Source organism: Theropithecus gelada, chromosome 11, assembly GCF_003255815.1.
Source record: "Theropithecus gelada isolate Dixy chromosome 11, Tgel_1.0, whole genome shotgun sequence".
In the NCBI taxonomy this organism is placed as follows: Eukaryota; Metazoa; Chordata; class Mammalia; order Primates; family Cercopithecidae; genus Theropithecus; species Theropithecus gelada.
The window spans coordinates 83,037,401-83,055,388 of NC_037679.1; the positions used below are offsets into that span (position 1 = coordinate 83,037,401).

At 44.0% G+C, this 17,988-nt stretch overlaps 1 protein-coding gene across 1 annotated transcript in view; it reads left to right on the top strand.

The window, feature by feature from the left end:
* The window catches only part of DNAH10 (dynein axonemal heavy chain 10), a 176,653-nt gene that overhangs the window by 44,770 nt on the left and 113,895 nt on the right, over nucleotides 1–17,988 (top strand). The window contains exons 17-23 of the mRNA XM_025401943.1: nucleotides 501–708; nucleotides 4,021–4,177; nucleotides 8,679–9,155; nucleotides 9,268–9,426; nucleotides 13,344–13,460; nucleotides 13,542–13,644; nucleotides 14,988–15,166. Coding sequence (XP_025257728.1) covers nucleotides 501–708; nucleotides 4,021–4,177; nucleotides 8,679–9,155; nucleotides 9,268–9,426; nucleotides 13,344–13,460; nucleotides 13,542–13,644; nucleotides 14,988–15,166 — 1,400 coding nt within the window. The remainder of the gene's footprint in view (nucleotides 1–500; nucleotides 709–4,020; nucleotides 4,178–8,678; nucleotides 9,156–9,267; nucleotides 9,427–13,343; nucleotides 13,461–13,541; nucleotides 13,645–14,987; nucleotides 15,167–17,988) is intronic.

Here is a 17,988-nt window from a genome sequence, read left to right on the forward strand (position 1 = left end):
TCTATATTGCTTAGTTTAACCAATTCATGTTTGTTTGTTTGTTTTCTGAGATGGGGTCTCACTATGTTGCCCAGACTGGTCTTGAACTCCTGGCCTCAAGTGATCCTCCCACCTCAGCTGTGAAAGCCTATGGTACTTTGTTGATAACTTTGTAACAGTAAAGCGAGTTGCGATTTTTATGGGCTCACATTTACTTGTTCAAGAAAGATACTTTAAGTGGTCTTAGACTAGCCCAAAAGGAATTCAAGATATGTCAACAAGGAATTGAAGAAAAACAAGATTGCCTAAAGCTATAAAAGCCACCTTCTGGATGGACGTAGCTGGTTGTCACTGATTTGTTGCTCAGCGTGTGTTCTGATACTGACTTGCGTTCTGCTTTGGGCCGAGGTTGGAGGCTGGTTTTGTTGTTTTTAAGACACACAGCTCATGTTTGGATTGCCTTTTCAGTGCTGTCCTTCCCTGTGTTCATGGACAGCTCTAAAAGACGTCTGTTTCTCTAGGTGTGAAGGAATTTTTTGAACACATTGAGCGAGAAAGGGCCAGAGACGTGGACCACATGGTTCGGTGGTATCTTGCCATTGGACCGCTGCTGACTAAAGTTGAGGGCCTGGTCGTCCACACCAACACAGGCAAGGCCCCCAGGCTGGCCTCCTACTACGAATACTGGGAAAAGAAAATTTATGAGGTCCTGACAAAGCTCATTCTGAAGTAAGTCCATCTTGTCGCATGTTTTAAAATGGTGTGTGTAGATTAAAACAGTTGACAAATATGGACAGTTAGAGGGGGTGGCAAGGTGGAGAATGAAAATCAGATGGACGGTCACATGGCTTTCTGGCTGAAGGGCACTCACAGAGTGGAGGGATGACCTTCATGATCTTGTGAGGACCCTCAACATTCCAGAAAAGAAAGGATCCCTCTCCCCACCTCAGCTGTCTGAAACTTGTGAGCTTGTGTTCAGCTGGCAGCAGAGAATCACTGTCACTCAATACTGACCAGAATCCCAGAGGACTCCCCCGTTCATGTTGAGAGTGACAGACGTGAAGGACACACGACCTATTCCCTCTTCTGCTGGTTTCAAGTCGACCCCTAGCTAGCGCAGTCTGTGCGTGTTGAATGCCTGTTGCATGTGCCAGCCTCTGACACGCCAGACTCTGTCCCTTCCCTCCTGGGCCTCACCCTCAGCAGCCCAGCCAGGCCAGCTGGAAGCTGAGTGCCTGGACCCCATCGCGTTGGTGGCCCACAGACTGTTCTGGGTGTAAGGCTGATAGTTTAGGATCATTCTAGGAAACCAGCCTGTGAAATCCATCACCGTTACTATTACATCTATATTGTCAAGAGCAGTGTTCATTTTATCACGCAATGTCTTCCTTATGAAGGGAACTCCAGAAGAAATGACTCTAGTCCCTTCTTTGACCCCAGCCTCACATTTTTCTTTTTTATTTTTTGCTTTCATTTTCTTGTTTGGTTTTTATATGATACGGACTCTATGAATTGTTGACTTCATAGCTTTCCCTTTCACTTTGGCTGCTAGGAAGCTTAGAACCAAATTTGTAGCCTAAATGCAGCAGTACTTATGATTATGATTTGTATTTTTAGTCTCATCCGAACACGTAGGAAAGCTCACCTTGCACCATGTTCTGTGCTGGACTCTTTCCAATCCTCATCCCTGTTTTACAGAGGAGGATACAGAATCTTGGCAGGTTAAGTGACTTGCCTGGGACCACACAGCCAGTAAGAGAAAGGGCTGGGATTTGAACCTGGGCAGTCTGACTCCAGTATCATTTCCTGAAATGGTGTCTGATTAGTGTCTTCTTCCTTTCTTATTTTACCCCACTTTGATTTTAGGATCTCTTACTGCAGTTAAAGTATCTTTGTGAGCTGCTAAAAATCTCTTTTGGGATAATACACTGAAAAATAAAACAAAAACTTTTGGTCTTCTTTTCTGGGCCCAGTTTGGCAAACTTCTCTTAAGTTGATCCTTTAAATAACTCTGTTTTCTACGTATTTCATTTATTCTCTGTTACTGCTTTTAACTTAGATTCCTAAAGCAGTCCCTTACATGGAGCTACCTCCTATAATGTTTCCCTTACGAACTTGCTATGTTTTCTTTTGATCCATTTATTAACTCATTCATTCATCTGTTCATCCATCCATCTATTCATTCACTCATCCATCCACACATTCATCCACACATCCGTCCATCCATCCATCCATCCATCCATCCATCCATCCATCCATCTATTCATTCACTCATCCATCCACACATTCATGCACACATCCATCCATCCATCATCCATCAATCCATCCATCTATTCATTCACTCATCCATCCACACATTCATTCACACATTCGTCCATCTGTCCATCCATCCATCCATCTATTCATTCACTCATCCATCCACACATTCATCCACACATCCATCCATCCATCCATCCATCCATCCATCCATCCATCCATCCAAGGTTTAGTAAAGCCTGCCCTGAGCTGACTGTTGGATTAGACTCTGGTCACAGACAAGGCCCCTGTATCCTTGCAGTTTCTCTAACCTCATAGAAAAGGCAGGACACAGGGAAACAGACGTAAAAGAGATGAGTTCTGTAAAAGAAATAAAGCAGTATGGTGTTCTGGGGAGAGAATGGAGATGCTGCTGTAATTGGGTGGTCAAGAAAGGCCATGGAAATGCCACATTTTAGTAGAGACCTGAAGATGAGGAGTGAGCTGACAGTGGGAAGAGCTTTCTGGGGGAAGCTAAAAACTGCTGTGAAGACCCACAGGTGGGCCTTTGGTCAGTGCAATAAACAGAAAGAAGGAAGGATGAGATTGAAGGAGGGGATAATGCTGGAGAGGCTGGCAGGGGTGGATCAGGTCACAGGCAGCCTGGGAAGAAGCCATGGCAGGGAGCTTGCATTTTATCCGGACAGCCATGGGAGGCTGCTGGACTGTTTTCAACTGGAGAGAGAGGAGGAGAGGGAGGAAGAGAGAAACAGGAAGAGGGAGAGAGAGAGAGAGAGGTGGAAAGAGAGGGAGAGAGAGAGACAGACAGAGATAGGGATGGGGGGAGAGGGAGAGAGGAAGGGAGAAGCCTGGAGAGGGAGAGAGAAACAGGACGAGGGAAGGAGAGAAGTGGAGAGAGAGGGGAGAGAAAGAAAAGGGGAGGGAAAAGGAGAAGGAGGGAGGGAGAAGGCGAAGGAGGGAGGTGGAGGGAGAGGGAGAGGGAGAGAGAGAAGGGAGGAGGGAGAGGGAGGAGTTAGATGTTTTTGTTTTGTTTTGTTTTTTGAGACAGGGTCTCACTCTGTCGCCAAGGCTGGAGTGCAGTGGCATGTTCACGGCTCACTGCAGCCTCGACCTCCCCATCTGAAGCAGTCCTCCCACCTCAGCCTCCAAAGTAGCTGGGACCACAAGCGTGTGCCACTATGCCCAGTTAATTTATTTTAATTTTAGAGACAGTGTCTTGCTATGTTGCCCAGGCTGGTCTCAAACTCCTGGGCTCAAGTGATCCTCCCACCTCAGCCTCCCAAAGTACTGGGATTACAGGTGTGAGCTGCTGTGCCCTGCTAAATATTTTAAAATAGTGTCTCTGGCTGCCATATGAATTACTGGATGGAGGTGGGCAGGGGGAGGGGAAACAGGGAGACTAGGCTGGAGGCTGATGAAGTTTCATCCCTGGGTGTCACATCTGCTTTGGTCTTGGAAAGGATGGAGCTGGTGGGGCAGTCTGGGTGGGGATGTGAGTACTCCTTTTTCCTTACCAGAGTTGAGCAGCTTTTGGAAGTCATTATTATTTAACTATTTTCCAACCAAAAGTTAACTCAGTTTTCCAAAAGTAGAAATGAACTATTTGTATAAATTTAGGGTAAAAAAAGAATATTTTAAATAAGACTCACTCCAGCCTGTCCAGGACAGCTTCGCAGTATGCCATTGCCTGTACCTGTGATTTTTGTGGCCCTTGTCATTTCTGTCCATTGCTTGGCGTATTTCACTCTAGTGGGTTACTGAGTCTTTCTCATCAACCCCTCTTAGGAATTTGCAGTCTTTTAATTCTTTGATCCTTGGAAATGTCCCTCTGTTCCAAACTGAAACCATTCTGACGGCGCCTGAGATCATCCTTCATCCCAACACAAATGAGATCGACAAGATGTGCTTCCATTGTGTCCGGAATTGTGTGGAGATCACCAAGGTAAGAGTGGAGGTGCCTGCGTCCTTGCTCAGATGGCGTCTCAGGATGCCTCCGCCTCCCACAGTGCTGGGACTACAGGCATGAGCCACTGCCCGCAGCCCAAGGTGGAATTCTTGGCTTCCTGCCTTGTGACTTGGTCATCCCCCAGTTTTCCCCACTTCAGAAAATGGCACCAACATCAACCCAATTGCTTGAGCCAGAAACTCGTCCTTGTTTCTTTTTCTCTCACCCAGCCCTGCCCAGCCCATCGGCAAGTCGTCCAAACATACCTCCCATCTGTCCTCTTCTCTCCTGTCCCCCCAGTACCTTCCTATCCCAAGTGGCCATCACCGCTCTCGTGGACTGTCTCGGTGACTTTCCAACAATCCATTCTCCACCACAGGTGGTCAGAATTACCTTAAACAAATACAAATCAGGCCAGGTGCAGTGGCTCACGCGTGTTATCCTAGCACTTTGGGAGGCTGAGGTGGGAAGATTGCTTAAGCCCAGGAGTTCCAGACCAGCCTGTACAACAAGGTGAGACCCCCATCTCTACCAAAACTAAAATAAATTAGCTAGGCGTGGTGGTGCACACCTGTGTTCCTAGCTACTTGGAAGACTGAGGTGGAGGATTGCTTGAGCCCAGGAGTTCAAGGGTACAGTGAGGTATGGTTGCACCACTGCACTCCAGCCTGGGCAACAGAGCAAGACCCTGTCTCTAAAAACAACAACAACAACAACAACAACAACAACAAATCATTTCGTGTCATCCCTGATGTAAACTGCCCCACCCACCCCATGACTTAATTACACTTAGAACATAATCCAGATATCTTTGTGTGGTCTATGAGGCCCCCATGCTCTAGCCCCTGGCTGCCTTTCTGATCTCAGTCCTACAAGGATCATGCTTCCTCACACTGCAGCTTGACTGGCTGCCTGATTTTACCCCCAGCAGGTACCGTGGGTTCCTCTTGCAAGGATTTCCGTAGCTGTTCCCTCACCTGGAACATTCTGCTCCCTTGACCTTCTTGTCCTCTCTCTCCCATCGGCCCCATCCCATCTTCTTCCTACCACGTACCACTCTCTGACTTTTTCTTATTTTTTCCCTTGCTTTTGTATCTATTGATCCTATCAGGCCACTAGAATGTAAAGGGATCCATGGGCATACCGACCTTGAGTGTTTTGTTCCCTTTAGAATCCCCAGCACCAAGAACACCTGGCACACAGTTGGTTCTCAGTAAATGTTTTTTGAATGAACATCTGCTGGCAGATAACCCAAAGTTTATGTCTTACCCCAAACTGGAAAACAGAGCCGTCCTTGTAGGTATGGGCATGACTCCCGCAGCACGCTGGCATCTTCCTCTTCACTTGGCTTCTGCAGCAAGTCAGACATGTTTCAGGCATTTTTAGGGGCATAAAAGTAAGTATAGAAATCAGAATAGGGGGCTGGGCGCGGTGGCTCAAGCCTGTAATCCCAGCACTTTGGGAGGCCGAGACGGGCGGATCACGAGGTCAGGAGATCGAGACCATCCTGGCTAACACGGTGAAACCCCGTCTCTACTAAAAAATAAAAAAACTAGCCGGGAGAGGTGGCGGGCGCCTGTAGTCCCAGCTACTCGGGAGGCTGAGGCAGGAGAATGGCGTAAACCCGGGAGGCGGAGCTTGCAGTGAGCTGAGATCCGGCCACTGCACTCCAGCCTGGGCGACAGAGCGAGTCTCTGTCTCAAAAAAAAAAAAAAAAAGAAATCAGAATAGGGAATTTCATTTCACTGTACTTAAAAGTTGATGAATAAGGCCGGGCACGGTGACTCATGCCTGTAATCCCAGCACTTGGGTGGCCTAGGCGGGCGGATCATGAGGTCAGGAAATCGAGACCATCCTGGCTAACATGGTGAAACCCCATCTCTACTTAAAAAAAAAGAAAAATTAGCCGGATGTAGTGGCAGGCGCATGTGGTCCCAGCTGCTTGGGAGGCTGAGGCAGGAGAATGGTGTGAACCCAGGAGTTGGAGCTTGCAGTGAGCTGAGATCGCACCACTGCACTCCAGCCTGGGGGAGAGAGCGAGACTCTGTCTCAAAAAAGAAAAAAAAACTGATGAATAAACAGTACATGTTTTATAATCCATGCTAAGACAGTTATTTATTAAGCCTCTGTTACATAAATTCTCTTATAGGTGCTATATCTTATAGGTGCTATGTATGTTTCCTTTGTAAGGGAAACAGCAATTTTTAAGGGGTACATAAATAGGAAAGTTGGCTTGTAAAACATTATGAATATTAATCACAATATTTCATGCCAACTTAACTTTCCTCCTTACTAATAGATGGATTTGAGGCTTGTAGTGAAGCCTGTATTATTTTAGTTTCATAAGTTTCTTTTAAATGAGAAGAATTTTTACTTATTCTCTTAGATAACGTTAGAAATGTATTTCATTAAAAAGATCTCGGCAAATGAACATGCATGACTAGGCCACTTAATATGGTTGAACTCTTTCATCTTCAGGATTCCTATTTCATGGCAGAAAATAATGAGCCGAAGTTTTAACTAGATTCTGAATTTTACCTCATCTACTAAGTGGAAAATGATAATACTATTCACCTTCTAGTGCTGTCGGGAGGATTAAATTATATAACATGTGTGTACAGCTTAGTGCACTGTTTGGCAATCAGTAGCTCTGAATAAATGTTAGCGATTAGTGTTAGTATTACCTTTTTTTTTTTTTTTTTTGAGATGAATTCTTGCTCTTTTGCCAGGCTGAAGTGCAGTGGTGTGATCTCGGCTCACTGCAGCCTCCACCTCCCGGGTTTGAGTGATTCTTCTGCCTCAGCCTCCCGAGTAGCTGGGACTACGGGCATATGCCACCACGCCCAGCTAATTTTTGTATTTTTATTTTATTTTTTGAGACAGAGTCTCGCTCTGTCACCCAGGCTGGAGTGCAGTGGCGCAATCTCTGCTCACTGCAAGCTCTGCCTCCTGGGTTCATGCCATTCTCCTGCCTCAACCTCCCCAGTAGCTGGGACCATAGGCGCCCGCCACCATGCCCAGCTAACTTTTTGTATTTTTTTTAGTAGAGACGGGGTTTCACCATGTTAGCCAGTTTGGTCTCGATCTCCTGACCTCATGATCTGTCTGCCTCAGCCTCCCAAAGTGCTGGGATTACAGGCGTGAGCCACTGACCCTGGCCTAATTTTTGTATTTTTAGTAGAGACAGGGTTTCACTATTTTGGCCAGGATAGTTTTGATCTCTTGACATCGTGATCCACCTGCCTCTGCCTGCCAAAGTGCTGGGATTACAGGTGTGAGTCACCACGCCCCACCTAGTGTTTGTATTACTATTATTAGTAATATTGGAAATAGAAGTATTAGGTTGGTGCAAAAATAGCTGTGGTTTTTACCATTAAAAGTATTGGCAAAACTGCAACTACTTTTGCACCAACCTATAGTAGCTGTTATTCACATTTTACAGATGGTGAGCCTACTGTTCAGAGAAGTAATGTGTAACATATCCATGGTTTGCTGTTAGAACTCACACTTGATTAAAACAGAGCCTTGGCCAGGCGCAGTGGCTCACGCCTGTAATCCCAATACTTTGGGAGGCTGAGGTGGGCGGATCATGAGGTCAGGAGATTGAGACCATCCTGGCTAACACGGTAAAACCCCATCTCTACTAAAAATACGAAAAATTAGCCAGGCGTGGTGGCGGGCACCTGTAGTCCCAGCTACTTGGGAGGCTGAGGCAGGAGAATGGCGTGAACCCAGGAGGCAGAGCTTGCAGTGAGCTGAGATTGTGCCACTGCACTCCAGCCTGGGCGACAGAGCGAAACTCCGCCTCAAACAACAACAACAACAAAACAAACAAACAAAAAGCAGAGCCTTAACTCTACAACAGGGAGATATCAAATTAACAGATTTGTTCTGGGACACTAAGCAGTCAATTTGCCTGAATATGTGTTTTTTCCTCTGTATATATGGAAATAAAGGTTTTTAAAATTCATCCATAGTGTAGTTGGCTTTTATTTTATAACAAACCACTTCAAAACTTACTGGCTTAAAGCAATAATCATTTAACTCTGGGTTCTGTGGGCTGGGTTCTGCTGAGCAGTTCTTCTGGTCTTGGCTGGACTCACTCATGTATCTAGCAGTTGATGACCTCAAGCACAGCTCTGATGGCCAGCGGCTGGGATTCTCCTGTATATGGCCTTACGTAATGTAGTAGGCTAGCTCGAGCTGGTGGTTGCAAGGTTCTGAGAGAATGAGAGCAGAAGCCACAGGGCTTTCTAGAATCCTTGGTTTGAACTTGCATAACACCATGTCCACCCCTTTCCATTGGTCAAGTTAAGCCACAAGGCTCGCTCCGGAAGGGAAATAGGCTCCATCTCTTGATGAAAGGAACAAAGGATTATGGTAATTTTTAAAGTGATTTTCCATTACTAGCAAGACTTATTGCTGAATACTAATATATAGGTTGGAGGCAAAATAGATACTAAAATACTATCTTTTCTCCTAATTCTTACTTTGCCAGCATTTTGTTCGTTGGATGAATGGCAGCTGCATAGAATGCCCCCCTCAGAAGGGGGAGGAAGAAGAAGTTGTTATAATAAACTTTTACAACGATATCTCTCTGAACCCTCAGATAATTGAACAAGCTGTTATGATCCCCCAAAATGTCCACAGGATTCTGATCAATCTTATGAAGTATCTACAAAAATGGAAGCGGTATCGACCTCTCTGGAAATTGGACAAAGCTATTGTGATGGAGAAATTTGCCTCCAAGAAACCTCCTTGTGTAGCATATGATGAAAAATTGCAGTTCTATTCCAAGATAGCCTATGAGGTTATGCGCCACCCTCTAATTAAGGATGAGCATTGCATCAGACTTCAGCTCGGGCATCTGGCAAACACAGTGCAGGAAAATGCCAAGTCCTGGGTGATTTCGCTTGGAAAACTTCTCAATGAGTCAGCAAAAGAGGAGCTCTATAGTCTCCATGAAGAGATGGAGGTACTCAATCGCTGTGTGTAATTGAACTACTTTTCGTGTGAGTTGGGTCTTCTTTTGCGTCATTACTGTTTTTTCTGTGTTTGCTTAGTGTTCTTTGTACTTTCTGTTATAGCACCTGGCCAAAAGCCTTAGGAAGATCCCCAATACCCTTGAAGATCTCAAGTTTGTCCTTGCAACAATTGCAGAAATTAGAAGTAAATCTCTAGTCATGGAATTAAGATACAGGGACGTCCAGGAGCGATACCGTACCATGGCAATGTATAACCTCTTTGTAAGTCAACTTGTATTTTCTTATGCATTTAACAATTGGATTGACCACTAATGACCTTTTTCAGAAATGCTTCTCAAGTATACTGCCATTGATTCATTTTCAAGTAAGTGACTTTAAGTAATACATTGTAAATGTAAAGCAATGCCACAGTTATTTAGAATAATGAAAATATAGAGTATTTTTCAATCTGTATGGCTCCAACGGATTGATCTGTAACTATACCGTTTCCATTCTCCCTCTTCCTTTCTTCTTTTTTTTGTGTTAATTTCCTTTAAAAGATAAAGAGCTATTGCAAAAATAAGAAGAGAGTGAAAGATTTAAGATCAGTAGAAGATAATTCAATCAGTCTTGCTTTGTTTAGGGTTGTTAAATTTGGGTTCTCAGGATCTTTCAAAGTCAGGGATGAGTTTTAGGATTTCTGGGTTCCCCCTGAAATTATATGGAAATTTTATATACTGTACGTTTTTCTGATGATGAAAGAATCTCAAGTTTTTGGCCCAGGTCTACTGCTCAGCAAGGGCGTTTGAGAGCGCCACATCCTAACCACTAGGCTGCAAGGGGCCTGGTGTTTGAAGCAGTCGAGCAACAGAAATGCTGAAAGACAAACTTCATACACATCCTGATTTATTCATAGCAATTTGTTTCTCTTCTCTAGTTTGTATTTCTCCCTCAACCAGGTAGATTTTGTCAGACTTTGCTTTACCGGCTTACATCACAGAAATAATAGAAGAATTGCTGCAAGAAAGGATTTTACACTAAGTGTGTAATGAGTCACACTCAAAAAATGAATCAGAATGTCAAATTCCAACAACAACAAAAACAACAAAACAGCGACAATTGAGATTTTGATTGTGATTGCATTGATCCTGTAGATTAATCTGAGGCAAATGGACATCCTGTCGTATTGCGTTTTCCTATCCATGAACATGTTCTCTCTGTCTTTATTTAGGTCTTTAATGTCTCCCTGTAAAGATTTATAATTTTCCCCATAGAGACCTTACCTATTTTTTACCGGATTTATTGCTAGGTACTTGATATTTTTAGATGCTCTTGTAATTGGTATCTTTAATTTTTATTTTAATTATTTTATTTTTTATTGTTATATAGAAAGACAATTCATATTTGCATTCTACTTTTTTATGATCAGTAATTATTAATTTTAATCATTTATTTATCCACAGATTATTTTGGATTTTCTAGGCACACCATTATATAAACTGTGAATATTGACAGTTTCATTTCTTCTTAATTTTTAAATATTTTGTTTCTTTTTCTCACCTTATGACTCTAGCTAGGAATTCCTGTACAAGGCTGGATGAAAGGGGAGGTAGGGGAAACCCATGTCTTGTTCTTAGTCTCAGAGGAAAAGCTTTTGGCACTGTATCATTAAATGTGGTAATTGCCGTGTGGTTTATTAGATTAACTCTAATACAATAAGAGAAATATACAGTTGTGTATATTTAACACAATGGGGATATGTTCTGAGAATGTGTCAATGGGCAATTCCATAATTGTGCAAACATCATGGAATGTACTTATACAAATCTAGATGATATAGCTACTACACACCTAGGCCATATGGTAGAACCTATTTCTCCTAGGCTGCAATCCTGTACAGCATGTACTGTGCTGAATACTATAAGCAATGTAATGTAATAGTAAGCATTTGTGTATCTAAACATATCTAAACATAGTAAAGGTGCAGTAAAAATACAGTATTATGATCTTATGGGAATACTGTCATATATGCAATCCATTTTTGTCCCAAAACATCATTTTGTTGCTCTTTAATCTTTGACAAAAAACCAGTGACTGTCTTTGGTCATTGTCCCTGGTTCCTGACACAAAGCTTCCAAAACACTTGTAATTTCCTGAGTGACAGGGGTCACAGGAACAGATCTTTTGTTACAACATTGTTCTTTGTCTCTGGTTCCTGGCACACAGCTTCTCAAATCCTTGAACTCTGGAGTGATAAAAGTATCTTTTGTACGCAAGTGAAATGACTGGTGGCTGGGAGCCCTAGACAGCTTCAGCGTGGGGGATGGTTGCCAGAAAGATCAAGGCATAAATTATTTAGAGGTTTGGAGCTTTCAGACGCCCATCCTCGCCACCCTTGGGGAGGGAAGAGGGGCTGGAGATTGGAGATCAACAAAGGCTAGTGATCTAATCAGTCATGCCTATATAATGAAATCTCCATGAACATCCCTAAATTATGGGATTTGGAGAGCTTCCAGGTTGTTGACCACACCAAGGTGCTGGGAGAGTGGTGTGCTCAGAGAAGGCATGGAGGCTCTGTGCACCCCCCAGCCCCATACCTTAGCTTATGCATCTCTTTCATTTGGCTGTTGCTGAGTTGTGTCTTTTATAATAGATCAGTGATGGTAAGTAAAGTGTCCTGAGTTCTGTGAGCCATTTCAGCACATGGTCAAATGTGAAGGAGATGTGTGTGTGGGAACCCGTGATTTTGTAGGCAGGTTGAACAGAAGTCTGTGTACCCTAGGCACCCAATACTTGCAACTGGCATCTGAAGTGAGGGCACCCTTATGGGACTTACGCCTGCATTTCTATTGAGTATAGGCCTAGACATGAGGTTGCTGCGTTATAGGAATCCACATGTTCAGCTTTACTAGATTCTGCTAGTTTTCCAAAGTGATAGTACCCCTTTACATCCACACCAGCATGAATAAGGTTTCAGTTGCTCCATATCCTTACAAACACTTAGTTTATTGATCTTTTGGAAACACCAGCTTTGGTTTTTTTTTTCTTTTTATCCTTTTTATGTGTGGATATTATTCCATCATCCTCTGGCCTCTATTGTTTTGATGGAGGAGTTGACTGTTAGTCTTTTTGTTGCTCCCTTTCAAGGTAGTCTAGTCTAACTAGTTTTTTTTTTTTTTTTTTGGTCTGCTTTTAAGATTTTTTTTCAGTCTTTGGTTTTCAGCAATTTTTTTTTGAGACAGAGTTTCCCTCTTGTTGCCCAGGCTGGAGTATAATGGCACAATCTTGGCTCACCACAACCTCTGCCTCCTGGGTTCAAGCGAATCTCTTGCCTCAGCCTCCTGAGTAGCTGGGATTACAGGCATGCGCCACCACCCTGGCTAATTTTGTATTTTTAGTAGAGATGGGGTCTCTCCATGTTGGTCAGGCTGGTCTTGAACTCCCGACCTCAGGTGATCTGCCTGCCTCAGCTTCCCAAAGTGCTGGGATTACAGGCGTGAGCGACCGCACCCGGCCTCTAGCTCTTTATTTTAAAAAATGATTTTATACTGATTTTATTTTAATTATAAAATTTGACTTTAATATTTATATTTATTTATTTTTTTTGAGACAGAGTCTTGCTCTGTCACCTAGGTTGGAGTGCAGTGGTGTGATCTCGGCTCACTGTAACCTCCGCCTCTCAGGTTCAAGCGATTCTCCCACCTCAGCCTCCTGAGTAGCTGGAACTACAGGCTCCTGACACCATGCCTGTCTAATTTTTATATTTTTAGTAGACAAGGGATTTCACCATGTTGTCCAGGCTGGTCTCAAACTCCTGACCCAAGGTGATCCACCCACCTCGGCCTCCAAAAGTGCTGGGATTATAGGCGTGAGCCACTGTGCCCAGCCTAATATTTCTTTTTAATATTTCTTTTTCTTTTTATATTTACAAAGATACGGTCTCACTATGTTGCCCAGGCTGGTCTCAAACTCCTGAGCTCGAGGGATCCTCCTGCCTCAGCCCCCCAAAGTACTGGGATTACAGGCATGAGCCACCATGTCTGGCCTTCATATTTCCATCAGTTTTTGAGTCGGTTTGAATCACCTAGCCTCCTGTTGCCAGGAGCAGAAGTCCCTGGGAGGTTAACTATGACGATCAATTTCAGTTCCCAGTTGCTGATCATTTATTGTTTATTCTGTTTTTTGTTTCTCCTAATTAGCCTCCTGATGCAGAGAAAGAACTGGCTGATAAGATTGAGAGCACGTGGTCCAATCTGTTTAATGATTCGGTGAATGTGGAGCATGCTCTTGGGGACATAAAGAGAACTTTCACAGAGGTGCCTTTCCAATTTCACTTCCTGAGTAAAGATATTGAAACATGTATTTGGGCTAAATTAATGTAACCTCGTTTTTCTCAGATTACTCGAGGCGAAATAATGAACTACAGAGTTCAGATAGAGGATTTTGCAAAGCGTTTTTACAGTGAAGGCCCTGGTTCTGTTGGTGATGATCTTGATAAAGGTAAGAATGTTCCTGTGGGTCTTACTGAGCGATCTGAGTATCAAATGTTTGAGTATGTTTTGTTTAAGAATTTTATGGCAAGTGATTGTTGTGCCGTGATTTAAATATTTATTTCTTCCTCAAATACTTTTTTCTTGGCTCATTTTAGTGGTCACATACAAAAAAAAAAAAAAAAAAAAAAAAGCTGGACTAGTACAACTCATTGATTGTTGAGTGCCTGCTACCTGAAGGCGTTGAGAGAAGTGCCAAGGAGCAGCATCCGCTCCTGCAGGGGACACAGAGGTTTCTGCCACAGCTCAGAAATCTTAAACACTAGCAGCTGCCTCTACAAATGCAGTATCTTATCCATACAGCTGCCTGTCTAACTCCTGTTACATGTATTCTTTGGATTCAGATGCTTGTTCTCTGCCCTTCACATCACATAGGCTAAATGGTGACAAAATAGAAACACTAAAATTCTGTTTTTTTTTTTTTTTTTTTCCTTTTTTGAGACAGAGTCTCGCTCTGTCACCCAGGCTGGAGTGCAGTGGCGCAATCTCAGCTCACTGCAACCTCCACCTCCTGGGTTTAAGTGATTTGCCTGCCTCAGCCTCCTGAGTAGCTGAGACTACAGGTGTGTGCCACCATGCCTGGCTAATTTTTGTATTTTTAGTAGAGACGGAGTTTCACCATGTTAGCCAGGCTGGTCTTGAACTCCTGACCTCAAGTGATCCTCCTGCCTCAGCCTCCCAAAGTGCTGGGATTACAGGCCTGAGCCACTGAACCCAATCCTAAAATTCTTATTCTAAAGAGAATTTGGTAAATACCAAGAGACAAAAAATACTGTGAGACAAACCAAAGACTGCTATGGCTTCCAAAGAAACGGGTGACGTTTGTTTAAGGATGCTCAAAAAAGGCATCTGGGAAATGTGGCATTTGGCTAGATGATTGTGAGCAGGGATGTAGTGATGTAGAGTGGTGGTCGTCATTGGAATTGGGGGAGAAGCATAGAATTGGGAAATCAGAGTGGTAGGGGAGTTATTAGTAGGATGATGACATTCTCAAGGGGGCAGCAAAGGATGGTGATGTTGACCACAACGTAGACCAGCTCAGATTCCCTCAAAATAGTCTCATTTCTGAATGACCTGGTTGTGAGAATTAGACACAATTTTCTAACTGGAGGAGACTGGAGATGTCATTGGTCTTTTGGTTTTAGTTAGAATGGTGCCATGATTCTAAATTTGTCTTCCCATGTGGTTTATGAGGATGAAATTATAATTGAGGTACATTATGCATGATTTCTTATTCAATTTTATATACCTTAAAATTGTATTTATTCATTTATTGGTGTATTTATTTACTAGGAATAGAGCTTTTAGGTGTTTTTGAAAGAGAGCTGGCAAGACATGAAAAGAGCCGTCAGGAACTGGCTAACGCTGAGAAACTTTTCGATCTTCCTATTACCATGTACCCAGAGCTGCTGAAAGTGCAGAAGGAAATGAGTGGGCTGAGGATGATTTACGAGCTCTACGAAGGACTAAAGGTGAGCATCTCCCCAAAAGCAAAGGACTCAAGCTCACCGAAGGGGATGTAGGAATTACTTAGGCCCCGCAGACTTTGATGCCACCATAATTATGAGCTTGGGTTCGACTTTGTGGAAACGCTCATTTTGGCCGTGGGAGGGGGGATGGGGAGTGATTGCTTATGGGTACAGGGTTTCCATTTGGGATGTTGAAAAAGTTCTGGAAATAGGCCAGTTGCAGTGGCTCACACCTGTAATCCCAGCACTTTGGGAGGCCAAGGCGGGTGGATCACCTGAGGTCAGGAGTTCGAGGACAGTCTGGCCAATGTGGTGAAACCCCGTCTCTACTAAAAATACAAAAGTTAGCCAGGTACAGTGGCAGGTGCCTGTATTCCCAGCTGCTCAGGAAGCTGAGGCAGGAGAATCACTTGAACCTGGGAGGTGGAGGTTGCAGTAAGCCAAGATTGCGCACGGCACTTCAGCCTGGGCGACAAGAGCAAAACTCCATCTCAAAAAAACAAACAAACAAAAAAACTTTTGGAAATAGATAGTGGCGGTGGCTGCCTGACATTGTGAAAGTACTTGATGCCATGGAATCGTACATTTTATTTTTATTTTTGAGGCAAAGTCTCGTTCTACCACCCAAGCTGGGGTGCAGTGGTGTGATAATAGCTCACTGCAGCCTCAAACTCCTGGGCTAAAGTGATCCTCCTGCTTCAGCCTGCAAAGCAGTCGGGACTACAGAGGTGCACAACCATGCCTGGCTATTCTTTTTTTATTTTTAGTAGAGGCAAGGTCTCGCTGTTACCCAGGCTGGTCTGGAACTCCTGATCTCAAGCGATCCTCCTGCCTTGGCCTCCTAAAGTGCTGGGATTACAGACGTGAGCCATTGCACCCAGCCTGGAATTATATATTTTAAAATGGTAAAAATGACAAATTTTATTTTTTATATATTTATATCATCATAGGAAAGAAAACTGTCTTTGGAGGTCAAGGGCTTGGTTAAGGTGTGGGGTAAACTGTTTAGTTGCAAGCGGAGATTGAAAGTTGCAAATGTCAGCCAGGCATGGTGGCTCATGCTTGTAATCCCAGCACTTTGGGAGGCTGAGATGGGCAGATTACTTGAGGCCAGGAGTTTGAGACTAGCCTGGGCAACAAGGCAAAACCCCGTTTCTACTAAAAAGTACAAAAAAAGTTCCGGGCACAGTGGCTCATACCTGTGAGCCACTAGCACTTTGGGAGGCAAGGCGGGTGGATCACTTGAGGCCAGGAGTTCGAGACCAGCCTGGCCAACATGGCAAAACTCCATTTCTACTAAGAAATACAAAAATTAGCCAGATATGGTGGCACATGCCTGTGATCCCAGTTACTTGGGAGGCTAAGGCACAAGAATCGCTTGAATCCGGGAGGCGGAGGTTGCAGTGAGCTGAGATCATGCCACTGCACACCAGCCTAGGTGACAGAGTGAGACTCTCTCAAAAAAAAAACAAAATAAAATAAAAATAAAAATAAAAATAAAAGTTGCAAATGTCATGTCATTTGGGTGCCTCTCATTGGTATATGTTTCCCATGCAAATTCATGCTACTCATTCATTTATCTATTGACTTAGTTCTTTATAGCTCAGTGCTGTGCTGGTTGGAGTGTGGGGTCCAGAAAAGGAGTCATGTCTGCCCGTTCCTGCCCTTCTTGAGCCCCTAAGGGAGACTGACTATGTTAGTCTGGGTTCTTGAGAAACAGAATCAATAGGAGATCTATGTGTTTATGTCTGTATCTGTCTCTATCTAATTGGTATCTATACCTATATCTATATCTCATCTATATCTGTATTACATTATCTAATCTATATCTATCTGTATCTAATCTATATATCTTTCTAATCTATATCTAATGCATATCTACATATCTCTATCTAATCTATACCTATATGTATGAGATTTATGATGAGGAATTGGCTCCCATGATTATGGAGGCTGAGAAGTCCCGCGATCTGCAGTTGGCAAGCTAGAGACCCAGGAGAGCTGATGGTGTAGGTTCTAGTCCGCGTCCAAGTCCGAATGCAGGAGAACACTGACGTCCCAGCTTGAAGACAGTCAGGCACAGCCTTCCTCAGCCTTTTGTTCTGTTCAGACCTGCAGTGGATTGGGTGAGGCCATCCATGTTGGGGAGGGCCACCTACTTTACTCAGTCCCCCGATGCAAATGCTCATCTCACTCAGTATCTCTCACAGACACACCAGCGTCCGCTTGACACACAAGATTCACCTTCGCACCGATATATGAACAAATAACCACGCCGCCAGGATGTGTGCTGGAAATGAGGTGGACAGAGTCCTGAGATTGCAGAGGAGGAAGGAGAGTGGCTCACTGGCCCAGGGAGTGCTGCTGAAGAGGTGGCCTGTGATGAGACTCTGAACCAGAACAGCCTTTTGCCTGGTGCAGAACAAGGCTTTCCAGGCAGAGGGTTGGGCAGGAGCAGAGACGGGAGATTTGAAGTTGTGTCATGTGTCCATAACCTTTCCTCCAGACTGATGGCTTTACCAACCATGGATGCGCCGGAAAATGGGGTTGGGATGTGCGGAGCGGCGGTGGAGGTGGAGATGGAGCCGTCAGAAGGGACTCTGGGCCCTCAGCGGGGGGATTGCAGGCAGGGGCTCCTTCAGGAGGTCACTCCCCCAGTGCTGGCAGAAGGGATGGCAGCTTGCATTTTAGGACAATTAAGGAGGGAATAGACGGGAGAGAAGATTCCAGAGATGGGGTGGAAAGTGATGAGACCTGGTGCCTGCACTAGGCAAAAAATTCATAAAGTGAAAAACATACCCTCAGCTTTTAAAAGGAAAGGTTTC